Genomic DNA, 27,934 nt, shown 5'->3' with positions numbered 1-27,934 from the left:
TTCAACCCCGACCTCAGGACCGGGACGTCATGGATGGCAGCAAGCAATATGGCTGTAGTAGTTCTTTTTAATCGTTCTTTTTAATCGTCATGAATAGGCGAATTTCCGCTAAAGGTCATGACTGGGTCAGAGTGAACAGGGGCTCTCATAGTGCCTCGTTGCGTGCGTCCCGGTCGCACTCCCATAGCTATCCGTTGGAACTGGGTTGGTATCTACCATCATCATAGCCATTCTCCAGAGATTCATCGCTGTTTATAGTATGTAGCAACGTAAATTTTTCCGCAAGTGAGCTTTAACATCTCTTTTGAATTTCCATTGAATTCGTTCATTTTTTATTGAAACAGGCAATGTATTGTATCGCGATATTGCGAAGTAAGAGAAGGACTTTTTCAGCAGCTCCGTGTTCGGCCTTCTAAGAATTAGATTAGCTCGACCTCTTGTACCGTAACTGTGACTTGAGATATCGATCCGCATGTTGTGGTGCGTATTTGTATTGTACAACATACTATGTATTTGCACTAAGCATTGTAACTCCCGTAACGCTGATACTGGCAGTACAGATCCATCAGATTCGCTGTATAAGTGGATTGTCGGGTATAAACGAGTTTTTTGGTAGATAGCCTTTAAACAACGGTTTTGTAGGCGTTGAAGCGACATCATCTGTGATTTGCTTGCAGCTCCCCATATTGAAATAAGGTACTGCAGCTTGGACTGAACGAATGCATGATACAGTGTTAGTAGCTGTTTACGTGGAAGAAATTTGGATGTTTTCCACAAAAAACCACAGACTGAACTTAGACTAGACGATACTGCTTCAATGTGATGCTTCCATTTCAACGAAGAGTCAAATACAAGCCCAAGGTACTTAAATTTTTCTTCCTGAAGAACTTCCGTACTATTTACCATTAGTTTGAGGCTAGCAACAGATGTAGATCGCGATGATCGGAACATCATAAGTCTTGTTTTGTTTAGGTTAAGAGACAGGAGGTTTTCAGTGAAGTATTGTTGTAGCAATGTCATATCTTCCAACATTTGACCTTTTATTTCGTCAGCGTTAGAACCAGGATACGAAACAAAAGTATCGTCAGCGAACAAACGTGGTTTTCCGTGTAGATTGAGGTTGGCAATATCGTTTATGTAGACTAGGAATAACAGTGGACCTAGATTGCTTCCTTGCGGTACACCAACTGTCAAATTGCAGAGACTACTCTTTATTCCGTTGATCTCGACATATTGAGTTCGGCCACGGAGGTAACTTTCCAAAAGCTGATTGGCGACACCTCGGATTCCACAATAGTCGAGCTTACGAAGCAGAATTTGGTGATCGATAGTATCGAATGCTTTTTTGAGATCAAGGAATAAAACTCCCATGAGCTTCCCAATATCAAGAGCTTTGGTGATGTCGTCAACAAGCTCACAGGCAGCAGACAACGTACTCGAGCCAGTGCGAAAGCCATACTGGTAGTTGTATAGTATGTTGTTTTGTTGTAGAAAATCCACAATCCTTTTTGCCAACAGTTGTTCCAAGATCTTGTTTATGGCAGATAAGACAGAGATTGGCCGGTAATTGCTTACATCAGTTTTGCTCCCTGACTTATGAATAGGAACCACGCGGGACATTTTGAGGACATCAGGATAACTTCCAGTTTCTATACATTCGTTGAACACGTCCTTCAGTAAAATTGAGAAAAAACGTGATGTGCTTTAAGGAAGGAGGCTGGTATGCCGTCCGGTCCAAAACTTTTTGATCCATCGAGGCTATTAATCCTAACGATGAATTCTTGCTCTGTAGCTGGAGTTAGGACATTGAGTTGTTTTGATGGTTCAGAGTGCGGAAACGGTTGACGTCACGATTGCTTTGTAATAATGAGGCAAGCTGGGGTCCTATGGTGCCAAAGAAGTTGTTGAACGTATTAGCTATCTCAGGTCCATCGGATGTTATTTGACCATTTACTTCTAGCTTGATGGGCTTAGCAGCCGTGTTTTTTCGTCCCATCAACTCTTTTAGATTCTTCCACATATTCTTTTGATCTCCTGCTCGAAAAAGCCTACTGTAATAATCCTTTTTTGAACGATTCTTTTCCACATGAACTTTTTTAGATATGTGATCGAGGAGGTCCTTCAGGTGATTATCTGCCGGTCATCTCTTATGCCGTGCAAATACGTTCTCCTTGATATGCATGAGCTTCCAAAGGTCAAAGGACATCCATGGACAGAAGCCTTTGATTCTGGCTTGAACCGAAACTTTTTTAGAGAATTGCTGCTTCAATCTACAATATAAATCCAGAACGTCTAGTAAACGGCCGGATGGTGATGTTTCTGCAAGATTCTGCACGGCGACTTCGAAAGCTTCGTTTAACCTGGAGAAGTTGGTAATAACCTTTTCCAGTGTTCTTTTTTCTACTGACTTTCTGAACGAGAAACGAGATACAATAAAGCAATGATCGCTGATGTCACTATCGACAGTTTCGTTCACTACATTCTCTTTTAGTGTTTCCGTACAGTCAACATGGTCTAATGTATTTCCGCTCCTAGGCCGAGTGGGAAAAGTATTTGTTACGGCAAAGTTATAACTATTCAGCAGGTTGACATATTCCATTGCGGTGCTAGTTGCCTCATTGACTGGAACATTTACATCGACAAAAACGGCACAGGAGTCGCCCGGCCTGGTTGAGTTTAAAATTGCTTCCATTTTGGTTAAAAACAACGAGTATGCAAATGATGGCGGTCTGTATACGGCATGCAAGTGAAATGGTAATTCTCCGCATTTGAGACGGACATGTATGTGATGATAACCTTCGTCATGCTCATTGTGAACTTCTTCATATTCGATTCCACTGGCTATATAAACAGCCAAACCACCTCCTCGAGCTGACGTACGGCAAGAAAATATGCTGCTGTATTGTTGCATTTCATAGAGAGATTTACTGCCATCCTTAACCCATGTTTCCCCTAACACAAGTACATCAATACGACCGGCGTATATTGCTAGAACCTCCTTTATTCGATCAAACTTGTCCAAATTATTCATACCACGAACATTGAACTGTAATATTCTTAAAGTTGAACGACAATGACTTTGTACTACATTTTTGTTCAAGTCAGTTAGGGAACTATAGTAAATATTCTTTGTTTGATCATCCGAGAATTGATTCATGTTAAAAAACTACAAAAACTACATTCTGCTATGCTAATTTACTTCTTCGGCAAGGGTAGGCCAGCAAGCGGTGACATGGATAATGCTTTGCGTTTTTGACGTTTTTGAAGTTGGTTTTCACTTGGAAGGAAAGGGGTATGAGCAATTCCAGCTTAACTAACCAAACGGTTGATCTCGAAAATTTTTTATTCGAAAAAAAAATCGAATTCATTTTCCATTAAACATAATTATTTTCGTCAAGAGTAACTTTTCAAAAGGGCGTATTTATAAATGAGATTCTTTCAAAATATATCTCGAATATATATATTATCAAAAATGATGTCAACGGAAAAGCTGTTGGAGATGAAGTATAATTTCGGAGAAAAATGCAAAAAGAAAATGCAAAATCAAAATAAAAATCGTAAAACGTGAATTATCTCAAAACATGTCCCCTCAGATTTGCCTCATTTTTATTAAAGATAGCTTAAAATATTTTCTAAAGCTGTCGAAGAGCTATTGATGTACACTCTTTCAGCTTTTTTGCAATCCGACACATTTTTAAAAATATCCAAATTTTACTTTTTTTTGTAAAACTAAAACTAAATCAAATTCTACGCATAATGTTGAACAAATTATGACATATAAATTTTTTTCTTAGGACCAGCCGTTCTGAAGTTAGGCCATTACAAATATTTTATGAAGTTTTTGTCACTCCGACGTGGGGCCACTGAAGGGGGATTACTAAGATCAAGACTTAAGGCAACTACAAAAAGGTGATATATAAATTAGCGCCGCCCGTTGAAAAAAATCTAAACTATTTTCTAAATCATTTTGAAAATGAATGTCACCTGAACAACATTTCCAGCGTAAAATACAGACCACACAAGTATATTACATGTATACGCTGGCGCCACGTAGTGAGACAATTCTATACTGTTGTCCAAACTATCTGCAATGCTGCTATTATTTAAACAATTTTCCCGAAGAAAGTAATATTTTTGGTTGCTCATAACATGATAAATGATATACGCGTATACGCTAGCGCAGACCGATGAGAAAATTCTGAACTATTTTCTATACCATCCGGTCAGTTGTATAAACTTCTCGAAGACTACTACTTTCTAGGTAATCAGTAACGTTAGTTACAACCTGTGCAGTAATATTGCATATACGGTAGCACCACGTAGTTTGTATTTCATTTGTATGGTAGCCCCCCCCCCTCTTAGAAGGGAAAGGGCCTTAGTCGCCACAGAAAAAAATCCATCTTCTAAAGCCCCAAGTAGCACACTTTTGGCACTTCTAGTTGCCGAAACTTATTTATGACTGATATTAGACGTATATCCTGTTTGCCTCAACTGTTTTGTCACCTGAACAACATTTCCAGCGTAAAATACAGACCACACAAGTATATTACATGTATACGCTGGCGCCACGTAGTGAGACAATTCTATACTGTTGTCCAAACTATCTGCAATGCTGCTATTATTTAAACAATTTTCCCGAAGAAAGTAATATTTTTGGTTGCTCATAACATGATAAATGATATACGCGTATACGCTAGCGCAGACCGATGAGAAAATTCTGAACTATTTTCTATACCATCCGGTCAGTTGTATAAACTTCTCGAAGACTACTACTTTCTAGGTAATCAGTAACGTTAGTTACAACCTGTGCAGTAATATTGCATATACGGTAGCACCACGTAGTTTGTATTTCATTTGTATGGTAGCCCCCCCCCTCTTAGAAGGGAAAGGGCCTTAGTCGCCACAGAAAAAAATCCATCTTCTAAAGCCCCAAGTAGCACACTTTTGGCACTTCTAGTTGCCGAAACTTATTTATGACTGATATTAGACGTATATCCTGTTTGCCTCAACTGTTTTGTAACAACTGTGCTAGTAGGGACTGCGTTACGTCACATGCACAAATATTCCTTCAGTTCTGTTTCCGTGTAAGACAACAGTTCCGAACAAATTCTTGCAGTACCTATGTGGATACAATCTGGCAAAAGGAAAGGATTACCGCCCACTTTTCTATGTCGTTTCGCTTTCAGGACATCAATTTGGATTAGATTCAATGTTTAACCGTTATGTGTGCGACAGGGTACCCGGGTACCTTTTCAGTTTTAAAATAGTTGTAACTCATTCAATTTAAAACATACGTCATTGAAATTTTGCGACATCGTAAAACTCGTTGATCTTAAGTAATTGAGGTTTTTTTGGTGCATATCCATAAAGGGGTTTAGCAATGAGAGTCACTTGAATTTTTTTATTACGTAGGAGGGCGACAAGGGTACCCGGGTACCCATGATTTGCAATCTTCATAACTTTAGTTATGTTGAACCGATTTGGATGAAACCGGTGGCATTTGATTCGTACATTTATCTAGTTTTGATTAGATAAAGCGTTTGGTCATCAAATGACAAGTAGTTCCCGGGAATCGGTAATTCCGGAGCAACATCCGGTAAAACGTGGGAAGCCGCATGTTTTGAAAGAATATCAGCTTTTAGTAAACCTATTAGCTTTGAACTTGACACTTTGGAACCTTTTTTCATCTAATTATATAAATTGGTGACTTTAGATCGCATTGGCCACTACAGAATTTGGTTCCTGTAGGGATACAGATGGCGAGTTGGGTGCCTAATCCAATATTAGAATTGGTTTAGCGGATCTTTTAGATGTTTTGAACTGAAATGGTCAGCTTAGTACTGATTGATAATTTCGGAACTGGTTCCAAATGTATAACGGATGGTTCTACGTTTTGAACGGTTCTGATAATGCTAAGCATTATTTTGAATCCTGCGGTATCATCTGTGACCCCGTAGAAACCATTTTCGAAATAACCAATCAAAATACATCGAAATGTAAAAAATATCACCTACCGAACTAATTCCGAGAACTTGGATACCCATATTGCTAGGTTTTACCTCCAATCCTGGACTGGCCACCCATGACCCCACAGGAACCTACTCCGGAATGGCCAACCTGACTGATCTCATTATATGAAATAGTACATTGTATGAATTTTTAGAGTTTTTATATCCGCATGACTGATTTTCCTGCAATACAATCATTTCTCTTCCTCACAGCGGACACTCTGTCGGAATTCCGGATTTTCGGGCCCCGTATGTCTTTTAGTGGCCAAATGGCCAAATGATTCAAAACTAGATAAATAAACGAAGCAAATGACACCTATTTCGTCGAAATCGGTTTAAAATTGTTGATGTTATAACAATATCAATTTTGGGTACCCGGGTACCCTTGTCGCCCTGCTAAAGGTGTTTTTTTTGTCGCACACATAACGGTTAAAGATAAACTCGGTTGAAAGATAGGGGTGGTTTTATACTATAACAAACTTGTTTACTTTCAGGACATCAAGTTAGACTAGGTTCAGTGTTCAAACGACAACATCAGTTGAAGGAGAGGGGTGGTTTTGCACTCTGGCGTACTTCCCAAGCACAGATTTCAAATTGGACATAGGTTTAATCGCGTTCGTAAAGAATTCTGTCTGTACGAGGGGACTTGTCACTCTTTGTGGTGTACTTTCCAAGTACAGATAACAGATTGGTCCAGGTTCAATCGTCGCAAAGAAAATTCGACCTGTTGGTACGGGGAGGTTTTGTTACTTTTTTTTCTAAAAATATGTTGAAACTATGATGGTGTCTTTTGCAACCAATCACGAAGCGAGGATTTCCAGTTGAACAATGCTTCATTATTTCCGTACTTTGAAATCAATAGGTTTCTTTATTGGTGTTGATGCGTAGAACATTTTCCGATCGATTGGTCCAAAAGTGTTGAAAATTGATCAGAAAACCGCTAAGCTATTAGCGCTCAAAACCTATCTTTTTTCGTGACGCTCCACTATGGGGCAGAACCCAAAAATGCTCGGACATAACCTCAAAATTTTTATTTGAGATATTCTTTCAAACTTAATATTCTACGTATAGTAGACACATAATCTATAAGAAATATACATAAATTGTTTTAATATAGTAGGTTTTCAATGGGCATTAAAGAAGGTGAAACACAGTGTAAAAAAATTTTGGAAACAGGGTGTCGATTTCCTGGAAAAACCTGGAAAATCAGGGAATATCAGGGAATTCTTTTTTGAATCAGGGAAATCAGGAAATATCAGGGAATTTCGAAATTCAATCAGGGAAATTTTGTTTACCCGGCAATATTGTTGATCAACTTTGGAATCAAATCAATTTTCGTGTAAAATATACGCAGATTGATCGGTTGAATTAAAACTTGTTACATGTCTAGTGGCGATTCGATTATCTTTCAGTTTGCCGTAAATTTTTTATTTGTTTTGCGCCGTACAATTGTCAGACTTCACTCGCTGTAGTGCTCGAAATCGGCAATGGCAGGCCTCACGCACTTCACGGTGCAGACATCAAGAGCACAAAGCGGGATACAGACTGTTATTTACACGCGATCTACAGCGTTTTCACCAATTGCAGAATTTTACACTCTGAAGCCCCAAGCATTGATCATCTTCCTTCAGTGTCCATGATTCATGTCCGTTTAGGGTTACCGGGAGCATTAACGTTCTGTAGAATTTGCGTTTATGCGAGTTGGCAACCTTCGAGACTGGTTCAGCTGGTTACGTAATACGCAGAAAGCTTACATGTTTCTCTGTTCTGACGTGATCCGCAGTGAGCATGCGACTGCTGGCCTGGTTCTTCTCATCTGTCATTTTCTGGCATTCGACATCAAACAAGCTGTTACACTCACCCTTATTCTGCGAGGCGAGTGACGTAACTAATTCTATCTTACGACGATATAGTGGTCAAAGTCGCTAAGAAAAGATTTTGATTGATGACTTCCAAAAAGTATTGACCGTCAAGCAGGATCGATCTGGGAGCTAGAGTCTTGAATTTTCAAGTCGTGCGCACCCCATTAATGCTTTTTCACCTGTCATAGAATTCGTCACTAGCAAAGCAAAGCAAAGTCTTGAGCATTAACCGTCACTAGACATTATCCTTCTTTATCGACAGACTTCGCAGCCGGCTGTTAGAGTACAGGAAAATTACGGGGTCAGTGCAACGATCCTATTGATTATATCAAACAAAAACCGGCTAGCCGACTTGTTAGATCAGCATCGTACCTCGAAGCTAACTGGGCGGTTCAATTCGTCCCAAGTATCATCGAATTTATGATTTGTTGGTGACTATACGTTGATTAAGCTGCAGTTGAAAAATTTGCCTTAATTCTCAACACCCATATACGGTCATCGGACCGAACGGTCGGCCACCGAACTACCTTCGACTTGCTCTCAAGCCTCGATAGTTGCAATCCGAAATCATGACACACAGCTTTAGTCTTAACTTCGCATACTGTCCACCATTGAGGGTTAAAATATTTGCCATTTGGACATTTTCTAACAATATATCTAGCCAAAGCTTTGCCGTACCTCGAAGCCAGCAAAACGCATATTTTTGTACCAAAAATCTTTGGGGAATCATCTCCTTAACCCCATACTTTTTGCAGCAAAGATAACAAGCTGAAACTTCCAGGAAAGTTTTGTTTTAGTTTAACTGAAAAACCGCAGACATGTGTCCACCTTCCAGCGGCTAGTTACTAGTTTGAGCTGACTGAAAATTAGCAAATTTGTTATGTTTACACGGCTGTAATTTTGTTGTATGTAACATCTAAGCTTTGTGCAAAAACGGCTCGATTAGATTATTTCTCAATCTTTGTTTCTTTGGATTCAAGTTGATACCTCAAACATAACTGTCCCTAGACTCGATAGAAGAAGGCGTTTTCGAAACGCTGGTAAGAAATAGGTTAAGAATCTTTGATATGAGCGGGTCAGAAGGAAAGGGGTGTAAGTGACAAAAAGTGAATTTCGAGAAAATCAGCTCCAAAGTTAACATCATCTAGAAAATTCGTCAGGTCAAATAATACAAAACTAATGACGCACTATGGTTGTGTTAATATTTCTATATTAAATTCTATTGAAATCTTGGAAAAGCACTTTGATTTTCAGAATTTATAAGACATTTTTGAAAATGTTATTTGCACTTACACCCCTTTCCTTCTAAGTTATGCACTTGTATCCCTTTCATTCCAAGCGATTATAAGGAATTACTACTTAGAGTGAAAAAGATGCAAGTGCATATCTTGGAATCATATTACAATCATCTTCATTGAAAGGTAGGTTAGTGGGCAGGCACAAGCAGTTCAGGATTTTCTCGCTACGTGGTGCTAGTGCATATGTAATATTCTTGTATAGTCTGTATCTTACGCTACTATTTAGAAAGTTGCAATCTTCGGGAAAGTTGTTCAAATGACTGTCATCTCGGAGATGGCACTGAAAATAGTTCAGAATATTCTCAACATGCGACGCTAGTGTATATGCGAGCTCGTTTTATTTGCTATAGCTTATAATCTATGTGACCTCAGATATTACTTTCTTAGGGAAAGTAATTAAGTAATAGCAGCCTTGCAGATGGTATAGAAAGTAGTGCAGAATTGTCTCACTACGTGGCGTTACTGTATATATAATATTGCTTTATAGGCTGTAACTTACACTACTGATTACTTAGAAAGTAATGGTCTTCGAGAAGTTTATACAAGTGACTGTCACCTTCAACATGGTATGGACAATAGCTCAGAATTTTCTCATCGGTCGGCTCTAGCGTATATTCGTATACTTTATATATCATGATACGAGTAACCAAAAATATTACTTTCTTCGGGAAAATTGTTTGAGTAATAGCAGCCTGGCCGATAGTATGTAAAATAGTATAGAATTGTATCACAACGTCGTGCCACCATACATGTTATATACTCGTGTGGGCTGTATCTTGCGCTGCTGACTCTCTAGAACGTTGCGGTCTTCGGAAATGTTGTTTAAGTGACATTCATGTTTAAGATGATTTAGAAAATAGTTCTGAATTTTTTCAAGCATTAGTTTATGTATTATCATCTTTTAACTGCCATAATCTTAGTAACTGAAGAAATTACTTTTTTCGAAAACGGAAACGTTATTAGACATCGATTTTTCTATAATTTTAACTGTATGTAACCCCTACGACGCTTTTTTGCTTGATTAAAAAAATCACATTGCCCCCTCTCCCACCCCCTTCAGTTGCCACACTTCGGAAGGACAAAACCTTCATAAAATATAAGTAATGGCATTACTTGAGAACGGCTGGGCCTAAAAAAAGTTAAAATGACAACATGATAATGCGTAGCATTTGATTTTGTTTTGGTTTTACTAAAAATGTGAAATTTAGATATTTTTGAAAAATTTATCAGGTTTAAAAAAAATCGAAAGAGATTTTAGAAGTGATTTAGATGTTTTAAGTTATCTTTAATAAAAATGAGACAAATCTGTGCGGCCATGTTTTGATAATTCAAGTATAATGATTTTTGTCTAGATTTTGAAAAGTTTTTTCTTTCAGTGTATTTTTTTCCGAAAATATACTTAATTTCCTATAACTTTTCCGTTGACGTCATTTTTAACAAAGAAGTGGTTTCCAAGTTACAATATTTAAAAAATATCCCATTTATAAATACGCCCTTTCGAAAAGTTACTCTTGACGAAAATAATTAAGTTTCATAGAAAATGAATCCTTGTGTGGCATCCAACATATCAGCAAAATTTCATTTCAATAAAAATATTCGATACAAACCGTTTTGTTAGTTGAGCTAGAATTGCTCAGATAGTGCACTTACACCCCTATCCTTCCAAACGAAAACCAACTTTTATTTTGCTCGTTTTTTTCATGTGTTTAAAAAAGTCATTAAACGATAAAATTTTGACGTGAATTTTCTGGCATGCATAAAACCATACTCAAAGTATCGTTTCCTACCATTATCTCGAATTTTTCAATTTTGTCACTTACACCCCTTTCCTTCTCACCCCCTCATATGACATGAAACAGAACGTACTAGACATAGCACAAATTTGAGTTAATAAAATTTTAGCTGCATTTCATTATTAATGCTTTAAAATTGACGTTTTCAACAAGTGGGTCCATTATATACAATGCAAAAAATGTCGCCATTACCGGACTCTCTCCATGCAAAATACACTAAAATTCCTATAATGGACCCGGTCGTTATTCTATTGTAAACCACAAGGGTCCATAAAAGGAAAATGGACATTCCAATCTGTTTTAAAAAATCTGTAAAATATAGAGATTTGAAGCAGAAATTGATATATTTAGGCTTAATCGAAAGTTACTAATATTGTAAGTGCCATAGGCTGGGGGTTTAGCGTAACGAGTTCTAAATAATGTATAGAAAGGTCCACAAATGGTTGATTTACCCTATACCAGAATAATAATACTAACTTACTCTTGATATACAGATTGTGATAATTTGTATAGGAGGTCGTCAGACTACCAATTTCGACTACATACTTAAAAAAATCTGGTTGAGTATTTAAAATATTTATAACTTGATTCCCGTAAGTCCTACAATTTTGATATGTTCAGTAACTTTACATAACTTTACAGGACAAACAACTTTTCTGAAGACATAATATTTCTAAAGTCTGAAGACATAATATTTAAAAAGTTAGATCTCAACGCCATCTATAGGAATAAAAATACAACTACTTAAAATTTACAGAAAGATGCGAAATTTTATAACAAACAATGTTGCTGAAGACAATAAAGCTCTATGAAGCATATGAAAGAAGTTATGAGGTTTTGTCCGAGCGCCGGGTCAATCTGCCCCACTGTGCGCTCGCATTTTTCTTTTTTTTGGAATTACCCTCTATATCAGCTACCTTCCTGAAAGACGTAGTGCTACGTCAAAAAAGTCCACATGGTCAAACAGGGGTGGGGGGTAGGGGTTGAGTCAATGTTCACGGTTGTCCACGGAGAGGGACGGGGGGTTAAAAATTGACATGTTTCTGTCCACTCGGTATCTGGATGGCCCCTACAGTAACTGCTGGAGAACCACCCTATTGTAGCTGTACTTATTCCCTCGGTGCGGCAAAAGTAGCTCAATCCAAACAGGAGAGCTTATAGAATGATGACAGTGATAGCAGATAAGATATTACTAAATTGACTATATTTATCATTTTTTATTATATTGTGTCTGCGCGGTAAATTTAGCGTCACTAAAAGTCTATAAAAGCGCTTTTACATGTTCAGTTAAAAAGTACCTTTTGTGTAGTCAAGTACCTAGTTAATAAAGAATTATAGCAGTAAAGTGTTTGTTTAAGTGAAACAACGGTTTACTTATTACTGCGTGTGTAATCACATCCCAAGCGAGCGTAAGAATAATTTCGGACGGCAGAATTCCCATCGGCCTTCCTTTGGCGGCCTTGTCATCGCATACCAAACCCATCCGGACCCTATAGAGCTATCGTACAGTAGCTATAATAAATACATATGTACATACATTCACATGTACATCATACATACATTGAATACAATCGACCCTTGATTGATATATTTTTGTTTTACACGTTTTAATGGTTATATGTAACAAAAATATCGTTTAAATAGTTTTTTTTCCACATTTCATTATGTAACTTTCATGTTTTTATCACTGGTGAAACTTATATTCATAAACACATCGCATACATACCTTTAACATTTCTAGTGAATTTTGGTGGCTCATACTGAGTTTGATGCATCTCGTAGACAGTTAATTTACACGATGTCTCTATTTCTCCAGAATTGTTACTTGCTATGCATTTATACACTCCGCTATCATTCAAGGTTGAATTGAGTATAAGGATAGCACCTACTCCAAGCTTAGTTTCATTTTTTATTGTTTTCGACCAGACAATTGGTATATTATTTTTGAACCATTTAAATGTAGGTGATGGTCCAATACAAGAACAAACTAATTTCACAGTTGTGCCTTCTGCTGCAGTATGATTTTTTAAATGTGTCTCGAAGAAAAGTTTTTTTTGAAAATCTAATGTTTTCGGTTTTACAGTTTCCATAACCTTTGGTAAAGGTTCCATACTATATAATGTAGAAAGCTTTTGGCGCCATTCTCGTTTCTGGGGCTTCTTTTTATTTTCTGAAGCTTGCATTCCATCTATATTGTCAGCAATTTGGGCCTCTACATTTTGGTTTAATATCTCATTTAACTTTTCGTTAGAAACGGGAACAGAAGATTCCTTTGGCAAGGATGCTGCAGAAAATGTTGATTCTGCACGTAAAAATCCATGAGGACCTACTGAGTGACCTCGATCGTCCTTATCGTCGTCCATTAATTTTAATTCTGCATGGAAAATCCCTGGAACATGCTGATAATGATCTCTTCCTTTAAATATCATGCGGTGTTTTATTGTATCTTCGCCAGCAGAATTGCTTGCTTTAATAACCCAATTGCCACCATCCAGTTTTTCAGGATTATGGATGCTAGACAAAAATTAAGAATAGCTTAAGTACTGCAAAAGGTATTTTTTGTACAAACATTCCAAAACTAAATTCTGGTTATTTCTTATTGTTCAACTGATTTTAAAATAAATAAAACCGCTTCCTTCAAAATAATATCTTTGGCTTAAAAGATTAACAAAACGAAGCCAAAATGTAGCTGATTGCCCGATCTTACTCGGGTCCCTTTGTCTCTCAGTCACTTGCACATCTGTTGTTTTAGCGAAAATTTTCATAATGCAACAAACAAAACCCTTTTTCTTCATTTGAATGTGTCTACTAACCTTGTCAGTTCGCCTCCTGTTGTCCCCCAGCCACTTGGAAATCTGTCTTCTTCTCGGTAATCCCTATAAATCGACACAAAGCCTTTTTTACGTTTTTCATAAATCCAGCCACTTGTACAACTGCTATCCCATTTAAACCTTCCTCCCCCTTGAAAGAGTTCGTCTCCCTCTTTTGTCAACTCCCTGCGCTGATTCTTTTATTTTAAAAAACATGTGTTTGACGAAACGACATTTGATGAAGATCCGGACGTTCCGGAATTTTGGCGGAACATACATTCATACTCACGTTCCTCGTTCCTCCCCTGTCGGCTCCTTCCCAGTACCCCTTTTGACATGTAGCTAATTATGTATCGATTTGCTCTATGAAAATCCCTATAATGAAAACGAAACAAAGGTTTTTTCTCATATATACCTTCGCGGTGGAAGGTGGAACCCCTCTCTTTTCTCACAGTCACTTGCATAACTGCAATCGGTTTAAATGCAAGAGAAACGCCACTACTTTTATTTATTTGGATTCCCCCCCCTTGTTAGGGACCCCCCTGTTTCAACCCCGATGCTGATTCCTTTATGCCAAGGAACAAGTGTGCCAAGTTGAATGAAGAACCGTCCAGGCGCTTCGGAATTATGACCTTCTCCCCCCTTGTAAGGCTGGCATAAGAGTGAACATGTGCAAATATATCACCTCTGTTCACTAACTTCTATCTCTACCCCCACGCAGTGCCGACTCAATGAGGTTTAAAAAGGTGTGGCAGATGAAGACATTTGATGGTACAGGCCGGACTCGATTATACGGGGATTCGATTAACCGGGGACTCGATTATCCGGGGATTCGATTATCCGGGTTTTTAGACTCGATTATCCGGGTATAAAAAAATTATTTTTTTTTTTCGATGATTTATTTTAAACCTTAATGTTATAGTTTTCATGCTACATGATGATTTTTACTTGACAAGTATTGATTCACCTCCCTAAAGCTACAAAATTCTTTTCTGATATCGCTTTTATCGACGATAAATCCTGTGATAATGAAATCTATTTTTTACTTGAAAATCATCATCATCATCATTATCGTAATCATTAATAAAAAAATATTGCAAAAAAGGTGAAATACTTGCGGTGCGGTTTCCAACTACTTAATCTTGTAAGTCGGCGCTAGGGGGTCGTGGCTGCGGGATGTGAGCGGTCTGAATGAAAGTTATTTTCTCTGCTGGATTAGCATAGAGAAAGAAACCCTCAATCAGTCTGTTTACATTCTGCATTTGTGCTCTTTTGTTCCTACTGTGCCATACGCGGCTCTGGTACGATCGATTTTTGCTGTCCCTTGCGTCACGTGGGAACAACAAAGAAGTTTTGTCCCATTTCGCTTATGGAGATTACACCAAGTTTGTTCTGGCCAACATTATTCGCTTCACTTACAATGTTCTGTCTGATCTGTGCTGGAGACTGTTTGTGCTTGTACTCCGCTAGTTAACCTATTAAGCCCCATACTTTTCCCAGCAGGGATAGTAAGTTGAAACTTTCAGAGAAATTCTCTTTTAGGTCAACTAAGAAAAAGCCGCTGACATGTACTTTTAATTTTGACCCTATGTCCTGCAACGATTTGTTGCGAAAACGCAACGGTGGGCGATACTTCCGGGGATACTTGCAATACCGGGGTTAGTTGCAACAATTCTGCGCATCGCATTTTTAATAGCTCTAACGCATTTGTTTGTTAACATAACCATTTGTAGCCAATGCCGTTTTAAAGAAGAGACGTTTACCTATTGTTTTGTTAAGTTTAATCCATTATATCATTGTTTTGCTTGTTTCTATACGATTGGAGAGGAAAAATGAATGCGCAAAGTTGCGTCAGTTCATTGACATGAAATTATATTTTATCGTATTTGGCCTGGCAACTCTGTTATACTAACTATGTTTATTTTGCTAAAGTCGCTGTAAAATTTTGTGATTTTATACGTTTTTCAGTTCCTAAATCAAATTCAGCTTTCGACAATTGCTTTCTTAGCTACCCGTTACGCGAGTGAAATTATTTTCCAAGTGATACGAGTCGTTTTCTGCTAATAAAACGTCCGCTTATTTTGCGCTGCTTCCCCGATCGACCAATGGCGTCATGCAAGACATGTAACTCTTCAGTCAATGGAATTGACAGAGTTATATGCCGGAATTGCCAATCGATGTATCACCGCGCCTGCATCCTTGGAATGCAACGATCTACTTTGGATGCGATATCAACATTCAGCGACAACCTTTTTTGGCTCTGCGATGATTGCGCCAGCAGCTTCAATAAGTGGTTGCAGCTGCCGGACACCGCCGCCCCCGCTGCAGCCGACGACTCATCAAAGCTATGCGCAGCAGTCGACAAATAAATTCTGTGGTTGCTGATCACAATAGATTCAATTCTCAACGGCAGCCTGGCAAAATACCCACACCAAAGCGAAGCCGAGTGGACAGTACGAATTTTTCTACCACTGCGGCTGCTGTGTGTGGCACGAGATCCATTCAGCGTGCAATAAAAACGGTTGCTGATGAGCGGCAGCAATTTTGGCTGTACAAGCCATACAGTGGACGATATTATCGCTATGACGCAGGAGTGTCTTGATATGAGTGCTATACCGAAAACCATTATGCTGGTGAAACAAAATGCCAATCTTTCGACGCTAAATTTTGTCTTCTTCAGAGTGGAGGTGCCTAAAGAGCTGAAGAAAATGGCTCTAAAAGCATCCACTTGGCCTACTGGAGTCTTGGTTCGTGAATTCAACTTTGATCAGGAGCGGTCCATTAGATTTCGCCAATAGTACCTTTGCTTCTTCAAATGCTTTTATTTTGGGCTGCGAGAGTCAACCGACTCTCGCTCAAGTTAAGCACCATTCATCTTATGTTCCTGACGACGAAAGCCAAAGTATCGTTCTACGTTCTAGTGCACCTGACTCCGCTCAAGCTTCGCCGCGTCGAATGCAAATTCACCATTGCGCGCCTTGCAAGACCACTTCGCTGCAACTCTACTACAAAAATGCCTGCGGAATGAATTCCCAAATTGATGACTACATGCTTGTGTTTTCGGATGGTTCCTACGATATCATCGCACTCACGGAGACTTGGCTCAACGATCGTACCCAATCTTCCTACTTATTCGGAGCTGAGTACCACGGCTTCCGTTGTGATCGCGGCCCTCATAATAGTCGAAAAAAGACCGACGGAGGTACGCTTATTGCCGTTCGCCGTAATTTAAAAGCTCAGGCTATCAACGATGCTGCATGGAGCATTATCGAACAACTCTGGTTATCTGTACAGCTGACTGATCGCAAATTATTTGTTGACGTAGGACTACGTCTTACGGCAAGTTTTGAGATAGGGTGTCATTCCAAAAAATCGAAAAATGCGAGCGTCACGAAAAATGAAAGGTTTTGAGCGCTAATAGCTCAGCAGTTTTCCGATCGATTTTCAATATTCCGATAATATTTCAATATTCAATATTATGTTGCATATAGCATGTATACATGAAGAATCGAATGATTACAAGCATGAATACATGCCACTATCACTACAAAGAGACTACGTACCTGCGTACCTATATATGCGGTCGTGTCTTGTGCACAACCCCTCTGATTTTTTGCGTAATTTATTTGCCGCCGGACCGAACACGTGACAAACAGCTGATCGATATACATGTCCAACCTCTATTGACGATCATTGCTAATGCGACGAGATTATTATCATTGGCGATTTTAATCTACCAAACTTACTCTGGCGTCCCTCCCGTGACAGTTTTTTGTACCCTGATCCGGATCGCTCTATTTTGCACGGCTGCGCACTGGATCTTCTCGACGGATACAACACTGAAAATCTGCAGCAAATTAATAACAACGCTAATGAGAATGGGCGCTGCCTCGATCTTTGTTTTGTCAGCACTAGCGTTACCGCTCCCCAGCTGGCATACGCTCCAGTGCCACTCGTCAAGCTGGTTCCTCACCACCCGGCCCTCATTCTTACCATTGCAAACCGTGATAGTGTTGTGTATTCGGAGCCAACAGTTCGCACTCGTTATAATTTTCGGCGAGCCGACTATGAGGGTTTATTAAGTGCGTTATACGACGTCGACTGGGCAGATGCTCTAAATTCAAGTGATATTGACCCGACTGTTAATGTGTTCACGTCAATCATTAATGGCTTGATTGATCGCTTCGTCCCTAAAACGCAAATGGGTTCACGGAAAAATCTTCCCTGGCAGTCAGCGGAACTACGACGACTGAAAACGATAAAAAATGCTGCTTTCAGGAGGTTTTCTGCAAGTCACGCATTGCCGCTGCGTGACCATTATCGACGGATTAACTACGATTACAAAAGGCTCAGGCGACGCTGCTACTTGAATCATAGACGACAAATGGAGAGAAGGCTTAAGTCAGACCCGAAACGGTTTTGGAATTTTGTCAACGAACAGCGAAAGCAGTCAGGTTTGCCTTCTACTATGGAGCTAGCTGGCGAAACGGCCAATAATGCTGCTGACATATGCTGCTTATTTGCAACGAAGTACTCACTACTTTGTATTCTGCAACGAAGTACTCACTACAGGGCAAGTATTCGAAGCCGCGAGCAACGTTCCTCGCTTTGACCACTCGTTTGCCTCGATCAACATCGACGATAACATGATTCTGGCCGCTTCCGCTAAGCTAAAACATTCCTACTCTCCAGGGCCGGATGGGATCGCGGCTACGCTGCTTAAGAAGTGCATTTCTGGTTTGCTCCAACCTCTCACTCTCCTGTTTCGTTTATCGCTTTCTACTGGCAGATTTCCTTTAGCATGGAAGCAAGCGTTTTTGTTTCCGGTTCATAAAAAAGGCGATCGGTCGAAGATCGATAACTATCGAGGAATTTCAGCCCTGTGTGCTACGTCGAAATTATTCGAGTTAGTCGTCATCAAACAATTTTTTTCGCACTGTCAACAAGCGATGGCAGATGAACAACACAGATTTCTGCCAAAGCGGTCCTGCGCTACCAATTTACTTTGCTTCACGAGCTATGTAATGAACAGTTTTATTGAACGATCTCAAATCGACGCGATTTACACAAACCTCTCTGCTGCTTTTGATAAGGTTAATCATTGCATCGCTGTCGCTAAATTGGACCGTTATGGTTTAAGCGGTGATCTATTGAACTGGATAGAATCGTATTTAACGGGACGAACGCTGAGTGTGAAAATCGGTGATGAGATTTCCGATTCGTTCCTCGCTACCTCCGGGATTGCACAAGGCAGCCATCTGGGTCCGCTGGTATTTCTATTGTATTTTAACGATATAATCCATTCATTAGAATGTCCACGTCTCGCATTTGCGGATGATTTGAAGTTATTTTACGCAGTTCATAACAGTGACGATGCGTTGTTTCTCCAGCAACAGCTTAATACCTTTGCTAGCTGGTGCGAGACTAACCGAATGCTGCTAAATCCAACCAAATGTTCGCTAATCACATTTTCGAGGAAAAATCACCCGCTCCACTTCCAATATACACTAAATGGGATTCCAATTCAGCGCGTGGAACAAGTAAAGAATCTCGGCGTGTTACTTGATGTAAAGCTCACTTTCAAACAACACATTTCTTTCATTGTTGCCAAGGCCTCTAGACAGCTAGGCCTGATTATGCGAATGACACGTGACTTCCATAGCATAGAATGTTTGGTAGCGCTCTACGGGTCACTAGTTCGAGCCTCTCTAGAATACTGCTCCTGTAGTATGGGTCCCTCACTATAACAACGCAATCTACCGCATCGAAAGTATCCCACGTCGGTTCGTATGCTACGCTCTTCGAAGGCTTCCATGGCGTCAACCAATGAGAAACACGCGATACGAGGATCGTTGCCAGCTCATTCGTATCGACACTCTCGAACTTCGCCGAGAAACAGCACGCGCCATGGTTGTCTCGGACACTTTGACATCCAACATGGACTGCCCTACCATCCTTCGTCAAATCAACCTGAATGCCCCAACGAGAGTACTGCGGAGGCGACCCCTACTAAATCTACCTTTTCGTCGCACCAACTACAATGCCAACAGTGCCATCACTGGTCTGCAGAGGTCGTTCAACCGAGTTTCATCAGTGTTCGATTTTAATTTATCTCAACAAGTATTACGTTCAAGATTTGTGTCTATGTTTCGGCGTTTTTTGTATTAGGGCCATTAGGGCAAGCCTTGCCTGTTGGTATTACCAACATTTGGTAACAATAAATAAATGATGGTAAATGATGGTTTGATTCCTGTACACAATTAGTGCATCATATAAGCTAACAAATAGCAACTTTGAGCTTTGTTTATATTTTGAACTTGGAGAAGAAACGATGAATTCGTGTTGTTACTTCCAATATGGTGCGGCATGCAGCACTTGTAAAATAGATAATTATCGTAATAGACAGTATGTACAAAGTAAGTTTGCATCTGTACGATGTTATTTTGTCTACTGCCATCTCCAGAAAAATTGAAATTGTGAGAAATTCCACGTGCCTAGAAACGGCAATTTGGAGTTCGCCGACATGCTGCATTTTCACCGAATATCTTTAAAAAAGTGATAGACGAAATTGGGAAACAAAACATGCCTTCAGTATCTCTTGTTTCACTAGAAATAAACTCAAAATATTTAAAAATAGTCATTTGCGGTTTGTAATCAAATTTAAATTCATAAAAACTACAAGATACAGCCCTAAGGGTTGTACGAATGGGTGACGTAGGACTATATTCAGATTCAATTTACTAGTTGGAGAAGGTTTTACTAGTTTACTTTCACAAAATTACTATTTCAATTAAACTTTTTCTATAACTCACGAATGTTCGATTGCTTGGGCCCCATGATTTATGAAATCAACCGATTTGATGATTGAAAATTCAGCCTTAAATGGGACTGTTGGGGCCCCGAACTTTTAACCAAAATTTCTATTTCAATTAAACTTTTGCTACGACTCACGAATTTTCAATTGATTGAGCCCCATGATTCATGAAATCATTTAAGTTGAGCTGTTGGGGTCCAAGCTTCGAAAATATTACCAGCTTCAATTCTGAGTATTTAAAAGTAGAATTAGTATTTCATCCACAGTTATTTGACTACTTATAAATATTGAACTGTCGGCTTAAGCTCCATACTTAGTTTACTTCAGTGGCGACGGTCCGTTATCGATCCTGCGCCGAATTAATTATGGTCTTCCAGTACTCAATCCTGGGCTACCTTTCTTCAAACCCCTCGAACACCAGCTGAACGTGGATCATCCTCGATAGCGCACATCTATCAGTGCGATGTCTACTCCGAAGTCTACGGCCTCTTCTTGTTTCTCTGCTTAAAATAATTTTGGCTACTCTTTCGTCGGGCATTCTAGACACGTGACCAGCTCAGCGCAGACTGCCATACTGTACTATCTTCATTATAACAGCATATTTGCATTCTTAATATAGTTCGTGGTTCATGCGTCTGCGCTACACTCCATTTTGGATTTTGCCAAATTTTACGCTAAAACCCCAAGTATTCCTCGATCATCTTCTTTTAGCGTCCATGATTCATGTCCGTAAAGGGCCACCGAGAGGATTAGTGTTCTCTAGAGCGTCAGTTTTATGCGAATTTGCAAGCTACGGGACTTCAGCTACAAAATGTAATGCCTGCGTAAAGGCCAATTCGCAGCTGCAATTAGTCGTTTTATTTTGCGACTTACATCGTTGTCACATGTCACGAGCATACCAAAATATATTCAGTTCCTCTTCGACACCAACACCATTTGGATTTCCTCTACTTCGTTTTGGCGGTGTTAATGGTAAGTCCCAACTTCTCAATAAATGACCTAAAGGCTTCTTTCGCTGCTCTACTTTTGATTTCGGTGATATCGACGTCATCCGCAAAATCAAAAAGCACGTGAGGTCTCATCTGCTATTCTGACTCATAATTATCCAGCGTCATACATTACTCATCCAGCGTCACACGAATCAACATAACTAGTTCTGTGGGAAAACTATGTCCTAGCGTTAACTGTCACAGCTCATTTCGTTTGACTGAATCATATGCCGCCTTGAAATCCAAAAAATAGTCTGCAAGTTGTGTTCCCGGAACTCGTCAGTTACTAGACGCAGGGTAAATATCTGATCCATCGTGAAGCGACCTTCATGAAAACCAACTTGATACTCGCTGACGAAGAACCCAGCTAACGGACTCAGTCTAAAACACAGGATAGGGAGAGCAACTTATAGGCAAAATTGAGCAACGTAATGCCTCGATAGTTTTTACTCTCAAGTCGATATCCTTTTTTAAAATTATGGGAAATGAGGCCAATCAACCACTCCTCCGATATTTATTTTTTCCATATTCTGTTCTTGACAATGAGGCGGCGAATTGTTTCGTACAGCTGCTCGCTCCCCACTTTTAGAAGTTCAGCCAGGATACCATCCTTTACAGCAACCTTAGCGTTTTTCAGCTCACTGATTGCTCTTTTGACCTCCTCCTGTGTTGGTGTCTCCACAGTTTGGCCGTCGCACAGAGGAGTAACTAGGGCAAAAAGCTGGCCAAAACGTTTTTCGTTTCGTGACTGTGCACTGTGCCAGAAGCCCATCGTCGAGCCTTAACCGGTTGCAGCAGTTTTTGTTAAAAGCAGCATTATACTGATGGTGCCGTTAGATACCAGCCTGATTTCGTTCTAGCTAGAAAGACAAGCCGAATCACATAGCATTAGGAAACGAAAACGTGCTAGCATCAGGTAAGAAAAAATCACCCCATTGTACTTGCCGGATAAAAGAGTTGAATTCTGCTTCGAACAGGTTAGGATATATCGAAGGCCGTCAGACAAAATAAACGGAAGGGTCGTGAACACATACGGATTCACTGGCCACACAAGTTACCGGTCAATCTGCTCATCTTCAGAACTAGGCGTGGGGACAAACAGGAAAAGATCCGGCACGGAGAGGTAGAATTTCATGACGCTAAATGAGCACTCACTGATAGCATTCACTCACACAGCAATCATCAAGAGCTGGTGTGATCGACACGTGCGTTCGTTCTGGAAAAATCCGTACCGGAGTTCGACTCGGAGAACAATTTTGAGTTAATTGGCTAAAATCGCGGCGTAGAAACGAGAACGACTAGAGTGATAAAAACCCTCCGAAGAAGTAATGCTTCTACGCTTACAGTGAATGCAGACGGCTAACGTTGGATGACTTTCGTCCAGGGTTTTTGTTTCTCGTCCTCAGATCGCACGTCGGGATCTTCTGTTCCGGTTCCTGCTTTTCGAGCTGTGGCCGTGATCGAGATCATCGGTTGGACATTTTCTCAACCAGCACATAACCGACGCAAGGTTGTGTCGAGACAGCGCTGTGCGATATTGATTCGGTGCGGCACTAGACCAGGGCGACATTGAACTTCTCCAGCAGCCGATCGGTGCACGGCGACTCGTTGAAGATTTGGCTTGTCAACGTTGCATGGTGACGACCATTGCATACGTCAGCGAGTTATGCTAAGGGGCGAAGAATAAGAGATGGTGGAGCGAAGAGCAAGTAAGAATAGTCCATAAGAAAGTGGGAAGAGTGGCAAGACGCCGAAGAAGAAAATGTTTAGTGATAGAAAATAGAGTCGAGTTTTTAGGTGACAGGAAAGTTAGAAGATGAGAGGTAGTGAGTGGAAGATGGGAAAAATAAATATGTATGTTCTGGTGTAATTGTGATGCATTTAGTTGACGTTTTGGGAAAGTCCATTTTATAGCTTTGCAGATTTGAGATGATGCAGCTACACTAGTGCCATGTTATTTTTGAAAAGTCTTCTTAATGATATAATAATTTTTACCAATAGCTTAAATGATATTGGTTAAAGAATATTTTTGCTACTTAATTTTAGATCAACTCTCGTTCTGATTGAGTCGATAGTTGATTTTGCTGTATGCATATAAAAGTTAAATTGAGAATTGGTAAGTTCGCATTGATGTTCTATTAATGTATCGTTAATTGTTTTGTAAATAAAATCTGATTCCTTTCTTTTTGCTAGTAATGTTCAGTATTTCGTACACCTATTCAAAGATTTACAGATAGAGACTGAAAGTTCGATTTTAAAATCCAATTCTTTCATAATACATTATAAAGGGTCTCAATTATTCATAATATATATGGGTCAATCCACGGGAAATTTACAGTCAAAATTTTTTTCTCTTCGGAATATTTTTTTTACGTTCTTTGTTAAAAAAAAATCGACACGTATTTTTTCATTTCGATGTTACTGTTGGAATTCGCAAGATATGATTTTTTAAAGTATTGTAATCCGAAAAAAATCACTATTTTTTGAATGCTGATTGTAAACATAGTTTGTGATATCAAAAAATGACTTTCTACCAGATGTGTTTACTATTCCACAAGCTTTCAAAATTGGTATACCATACCTCCTCTCGATTGTTTTTCAATAGTTAAATAGTGCATTTTTATAAACAATTGCAATTTTTTCAAAGTTGGAACTTTTTTTTCTCGATTTTTTTTATTTTAAAATATTTGTTGATCTTTCTCGAAGAAGCATGCAAAATTTGGAAATGGAGAAATGAAAACTCTGGAAGTTATGAGTTTTTATGTCTCAGCGCGTGTGTTAATGTGAAGCGAGCGGTAATGCTCAATCGATGTTATAACCCACGGGCAGCTTCATAACGAGGCCGCCTTTGATGCTATTAAGTGTAACGTGTCGTTGAAATACGCGCGATCGTTCGCTCGTTTGCATTAAAGTGCGCGCTTCGATATAAAAATTCATAGCTTCTAGAGTTTTCATTTCTCCATTTCCAAATTTTGCATGTTTCTTCGAGAAAGATTAACAAATATTTTAGAATAAAAAAAATCGAGAAAAAAAGTTCCAACTTTGAAAAAATTGTAATTTTTTATAAAAATGCACTATTTAACTATTGAAAAACAACCGAGAGCAGGTATGTTATACCAATTTTGAAAGCTTGTGGAATAGTGAACACATCTGGTAGAAAGTCATTTTTTGATATTACAAACTAAGTTTACAATCAGCATTTAAAAAATAGTGATTTTCTCGGATTACAATACTTTAAACAATTGTATCTTGCGAATTCCAACAGTAACAATAAAATGAAAAAATACGTGTCGATTCTTTTTGAACAAAGAACGTAAAAAAAATATTCCTAAGATAAAAAAAAAATTAACTGTAAATTTCCCGTGGAATGACCCATATATAATTTGTTTATAATCATACACACTTAAAAAATTTCAGTTTTGCAATTCGACGTTTACGGATCTTTACTAACGTTTGGCATTATAAAAAATTTTACCGAACGCTCGGCTGTCCAAATCTCGGCAAAGTTTTGCTGACTTCGGCACTTTTTTTTAAGTGTGTATATTTTTAACTTATCTCTCTTGGGTGTTTCTGCTGGTGGCCTCTGTTAGTACGTTCGATAGTGACACTGCTCGCTGGATGTCCCGTGATGTCCGTAAACGCTCATATCGGATGATTCCTCGGTAAATGAAATATGCTGCTCCAACAGCTACTGCACCCACAGCCAGATATGCCAATATCTGCGTTGCACTTGTCGCCTTATCCAAGTGCGATGTTTATTGGACGTTAGCGTTGTTGATCCTAATTACGCCTTCGTGAACTGCTGGCTTTTCTTTTGTCTCCTGGTTTCCCGTTTCACTTGAACTATTGTTGTTTTTCACTGTTTACCTCTTCAATGGGCGAAGCAGTTGCCCTTCTTCTTTTTACACTAAAAGTTTCGTCGCACTTTGTTCATACATACCGTTCAGATTCAAACTTAGAACAGTCTCAAACTTCGAACACATCAGAATAAAATGCTCGTAGTATTGCTAATATGACAAAATATTATGCTTATTGTACACCACCGTGTTCGTTAGAATGTCCTCTTTCCAGTGAGGTATGGCATTGAACTGTAGGACTCCTTGTAAGAAATCAGCAGGCGATTTTTCAGTCAGCTCAGAATTTGTTTTTTGCATTCTTCGTGCGACTAGAATCTTGTTTTACGTTACGTCCGTTCATTTCACGTGATTTCGTTTTACGACACTTTTACGGTCGCCGCACTGCACAGTATCGTGCCACTGTCAATAGGTCGCCATGACGTAGATGGGTCCGTGTCCCACATCTACTCTACACTGCGCACAGATCCCAGATCAAAATAACAAGTGTCCACTCGGACTGTTCAAAGTTACTGCTCGCTTTATTAATTCAAACTTGCCTTTTTATACATGATTATTGCTTACTTGCACAAATCGATCAAGCGTCGATTTGTGTGCGCGCCTTCGAACTCTGTTTACTAACAGCGCGTGAATCGTTCAGTTTTGTTTTTGTTTTGCTTAAGGCACTCGTACACTATCGTATGCTATCGTACGCTATCGTACGGGACTATGTGTGTTGCAGCGACAAATGCTAGAAATTTGATATTTGTTTATATGCATGCCGAGCGTTTGCTGCTTGGTTTGGTATTTAATTATTTACGCGGGGTGTGACTCAGTGCTGTGGTCGCGGACACACCGTTGGGTGATACTTTTGCTGTGTCATCCAATGATCACACGCGTTCACAGCACAATTTGACGACTGTCTAAATTGCCTGTCTCATCTGGTAGTACGTTGGATTCGATAGTACAAATCGCGAAAACTTGTCGGAACAGTTGAGGAAAGTAGGTGCGGAAGCGATCAAGTTAATGGAACAAGGTCGTCTCCAGAGAGTATTCACGAAGAACGGAACAGTATATGCATCAACGAGTGATAGTCAACCTGCTGAGACGTTTTATTCTGTCGACGAGCTGGCTACAAAGTACAAATAATCCTTTCCACTAATGCTATTCTTTCCTACATTTAGATATCCCATGTATCTTTTTCACAAAGGATGGCATTTGTCTCCAACCGCTCTTAAAAGTCAACCGTAGAAAAACCTGATTTAATCCACCTAGTGGTGAAAGGAACCTTTGTTATACGGTCTTACTTGCTGTTTGAGATAGAAATCGACACGTTTGGTTTACATAAAATTTTTGGAAACTGAATAAGTTTACAAAATTTGAACCAAATAGAAGCACTTATAGATTTTGATAGTTCCTTTTCTCATGAAATTGCTGAGTAAGTTGTTACTAAGTAAGGTAAGTGCAAGTAAAAGTAAGTTGTAAGATGAAATATTATTCTTAAACATGTATATTGCGTAGTAAAGGTCTAGTTTATAGGTTTTTGAATTATGCATAATTTCCTGTAATGCCATTCTATTTGATTCACAACAATAAAGTTTTCTTGAATAAATTTCATCAATTTTTATTACCCTCGGTTATTCACGCTGTCGCATTTTGTACAACTTGTGTAGGTTTTTGAATGCCATATTGTTATAAAGTTACAAATCGTATTTTACGTATATACTAATGCATATTCTTCAATAAACTTGTTATGAGCAAAATGTCAGAATTATTCAATGCATTAATACTTTAAATTGTTAGGAAAATAGATTAGCATAAACCGACATTACTGAAACGAAGTAAGTAGCATGTGAGGTGTACCGCAATTGGTCCCAACTAGAATTTTCTCTCGTTTCTTCATATGAAAAATGGTGTCTATATGCAGCAAAGCTATCAGCAAATGTAAAATGTTTTAAATGTATCCGTCTGTTGCTAGTCGAGTAATTCGGGGTCAAAATCAGGGTATTTTAATAATCAAAGTTCTACAGTTCCTAAACAAGCAAACATAGAAGTATACTAAATTCAGCAAAGTTGTGTATTTTTATTATTTGTACAACTTTGCAATACATGAAAAAGTTATACAACAAATACAAAAAGAGCTAAAACAGTAAAACTGATTTTACACATTCAAATACAATAAATAAGATTTTTCTATCTTGGCTGAAGAGGTAGAAGATTACTGTCTTCAGCAAAATTTCTTGCAATAATATGCTCTAAAAGTTTGCAGAACACATCAATGTGTTATATTGAAACTGAAGGAAAATAATTTTTTTAATTCACTTTTAGGGGGATTAATCAAAATTCAAATTCCACCAGACGATAGAGCTTTCAATTTTAAGAAACTCTTCCAAAGGTTCGATAAACTTAAAACCAAGTTTTCCTAGTCAAAACTCTAGTGACACATTCCAAGCGCATCTATCCCATGAGAGCAAATTTTGAAAGTAGTAATATCAAAAATATTTGTATGTAGTATGTTCAAACACAC

At 39.0% G+C, this 27,934-nt stretch overlaps 1 protein-coding gene across 1 annotated transcript in view; it reads right to left on the bottom strand.

The window, feature by feature from the left end:
- LOC128740129 (muscle M-line assembly protein unc-89-like) overlaps positions 1–27,934 on the bottom strand; it is a 159,244-nt gene that overhangs the window by 25,265 nt on the left and 106,045 nt on the right. Inside the window, exon 5 of the mRNA XM_053835641.1 lies at positions 12,688–13,475. Coding sequence (XP_053691616.1) covers positions 12,688–13,475 — 788 coding nt within the window. The remainder of the gene's footprint in view (positions 1–12,687; positions 13,476–27,934) is intronic.

This window comes from Sabethes cyaneus, chromosome 3 (genome assembly GCF_943734655.1).
Source record: "Sabethes cyaneus chromosome 3, idSabCyanKW18_F2, whole genome shotgun sequence".
Taxonomy (NCBI): Eukaryota; Metazoa; Arthropoda; class Insecta; order Diptera; family Culicidae; genus Sabethes; species Sabethes cyaneus.
This window is presented reverse-complemented; position numbering and strand designations above follow the sequence as displayed.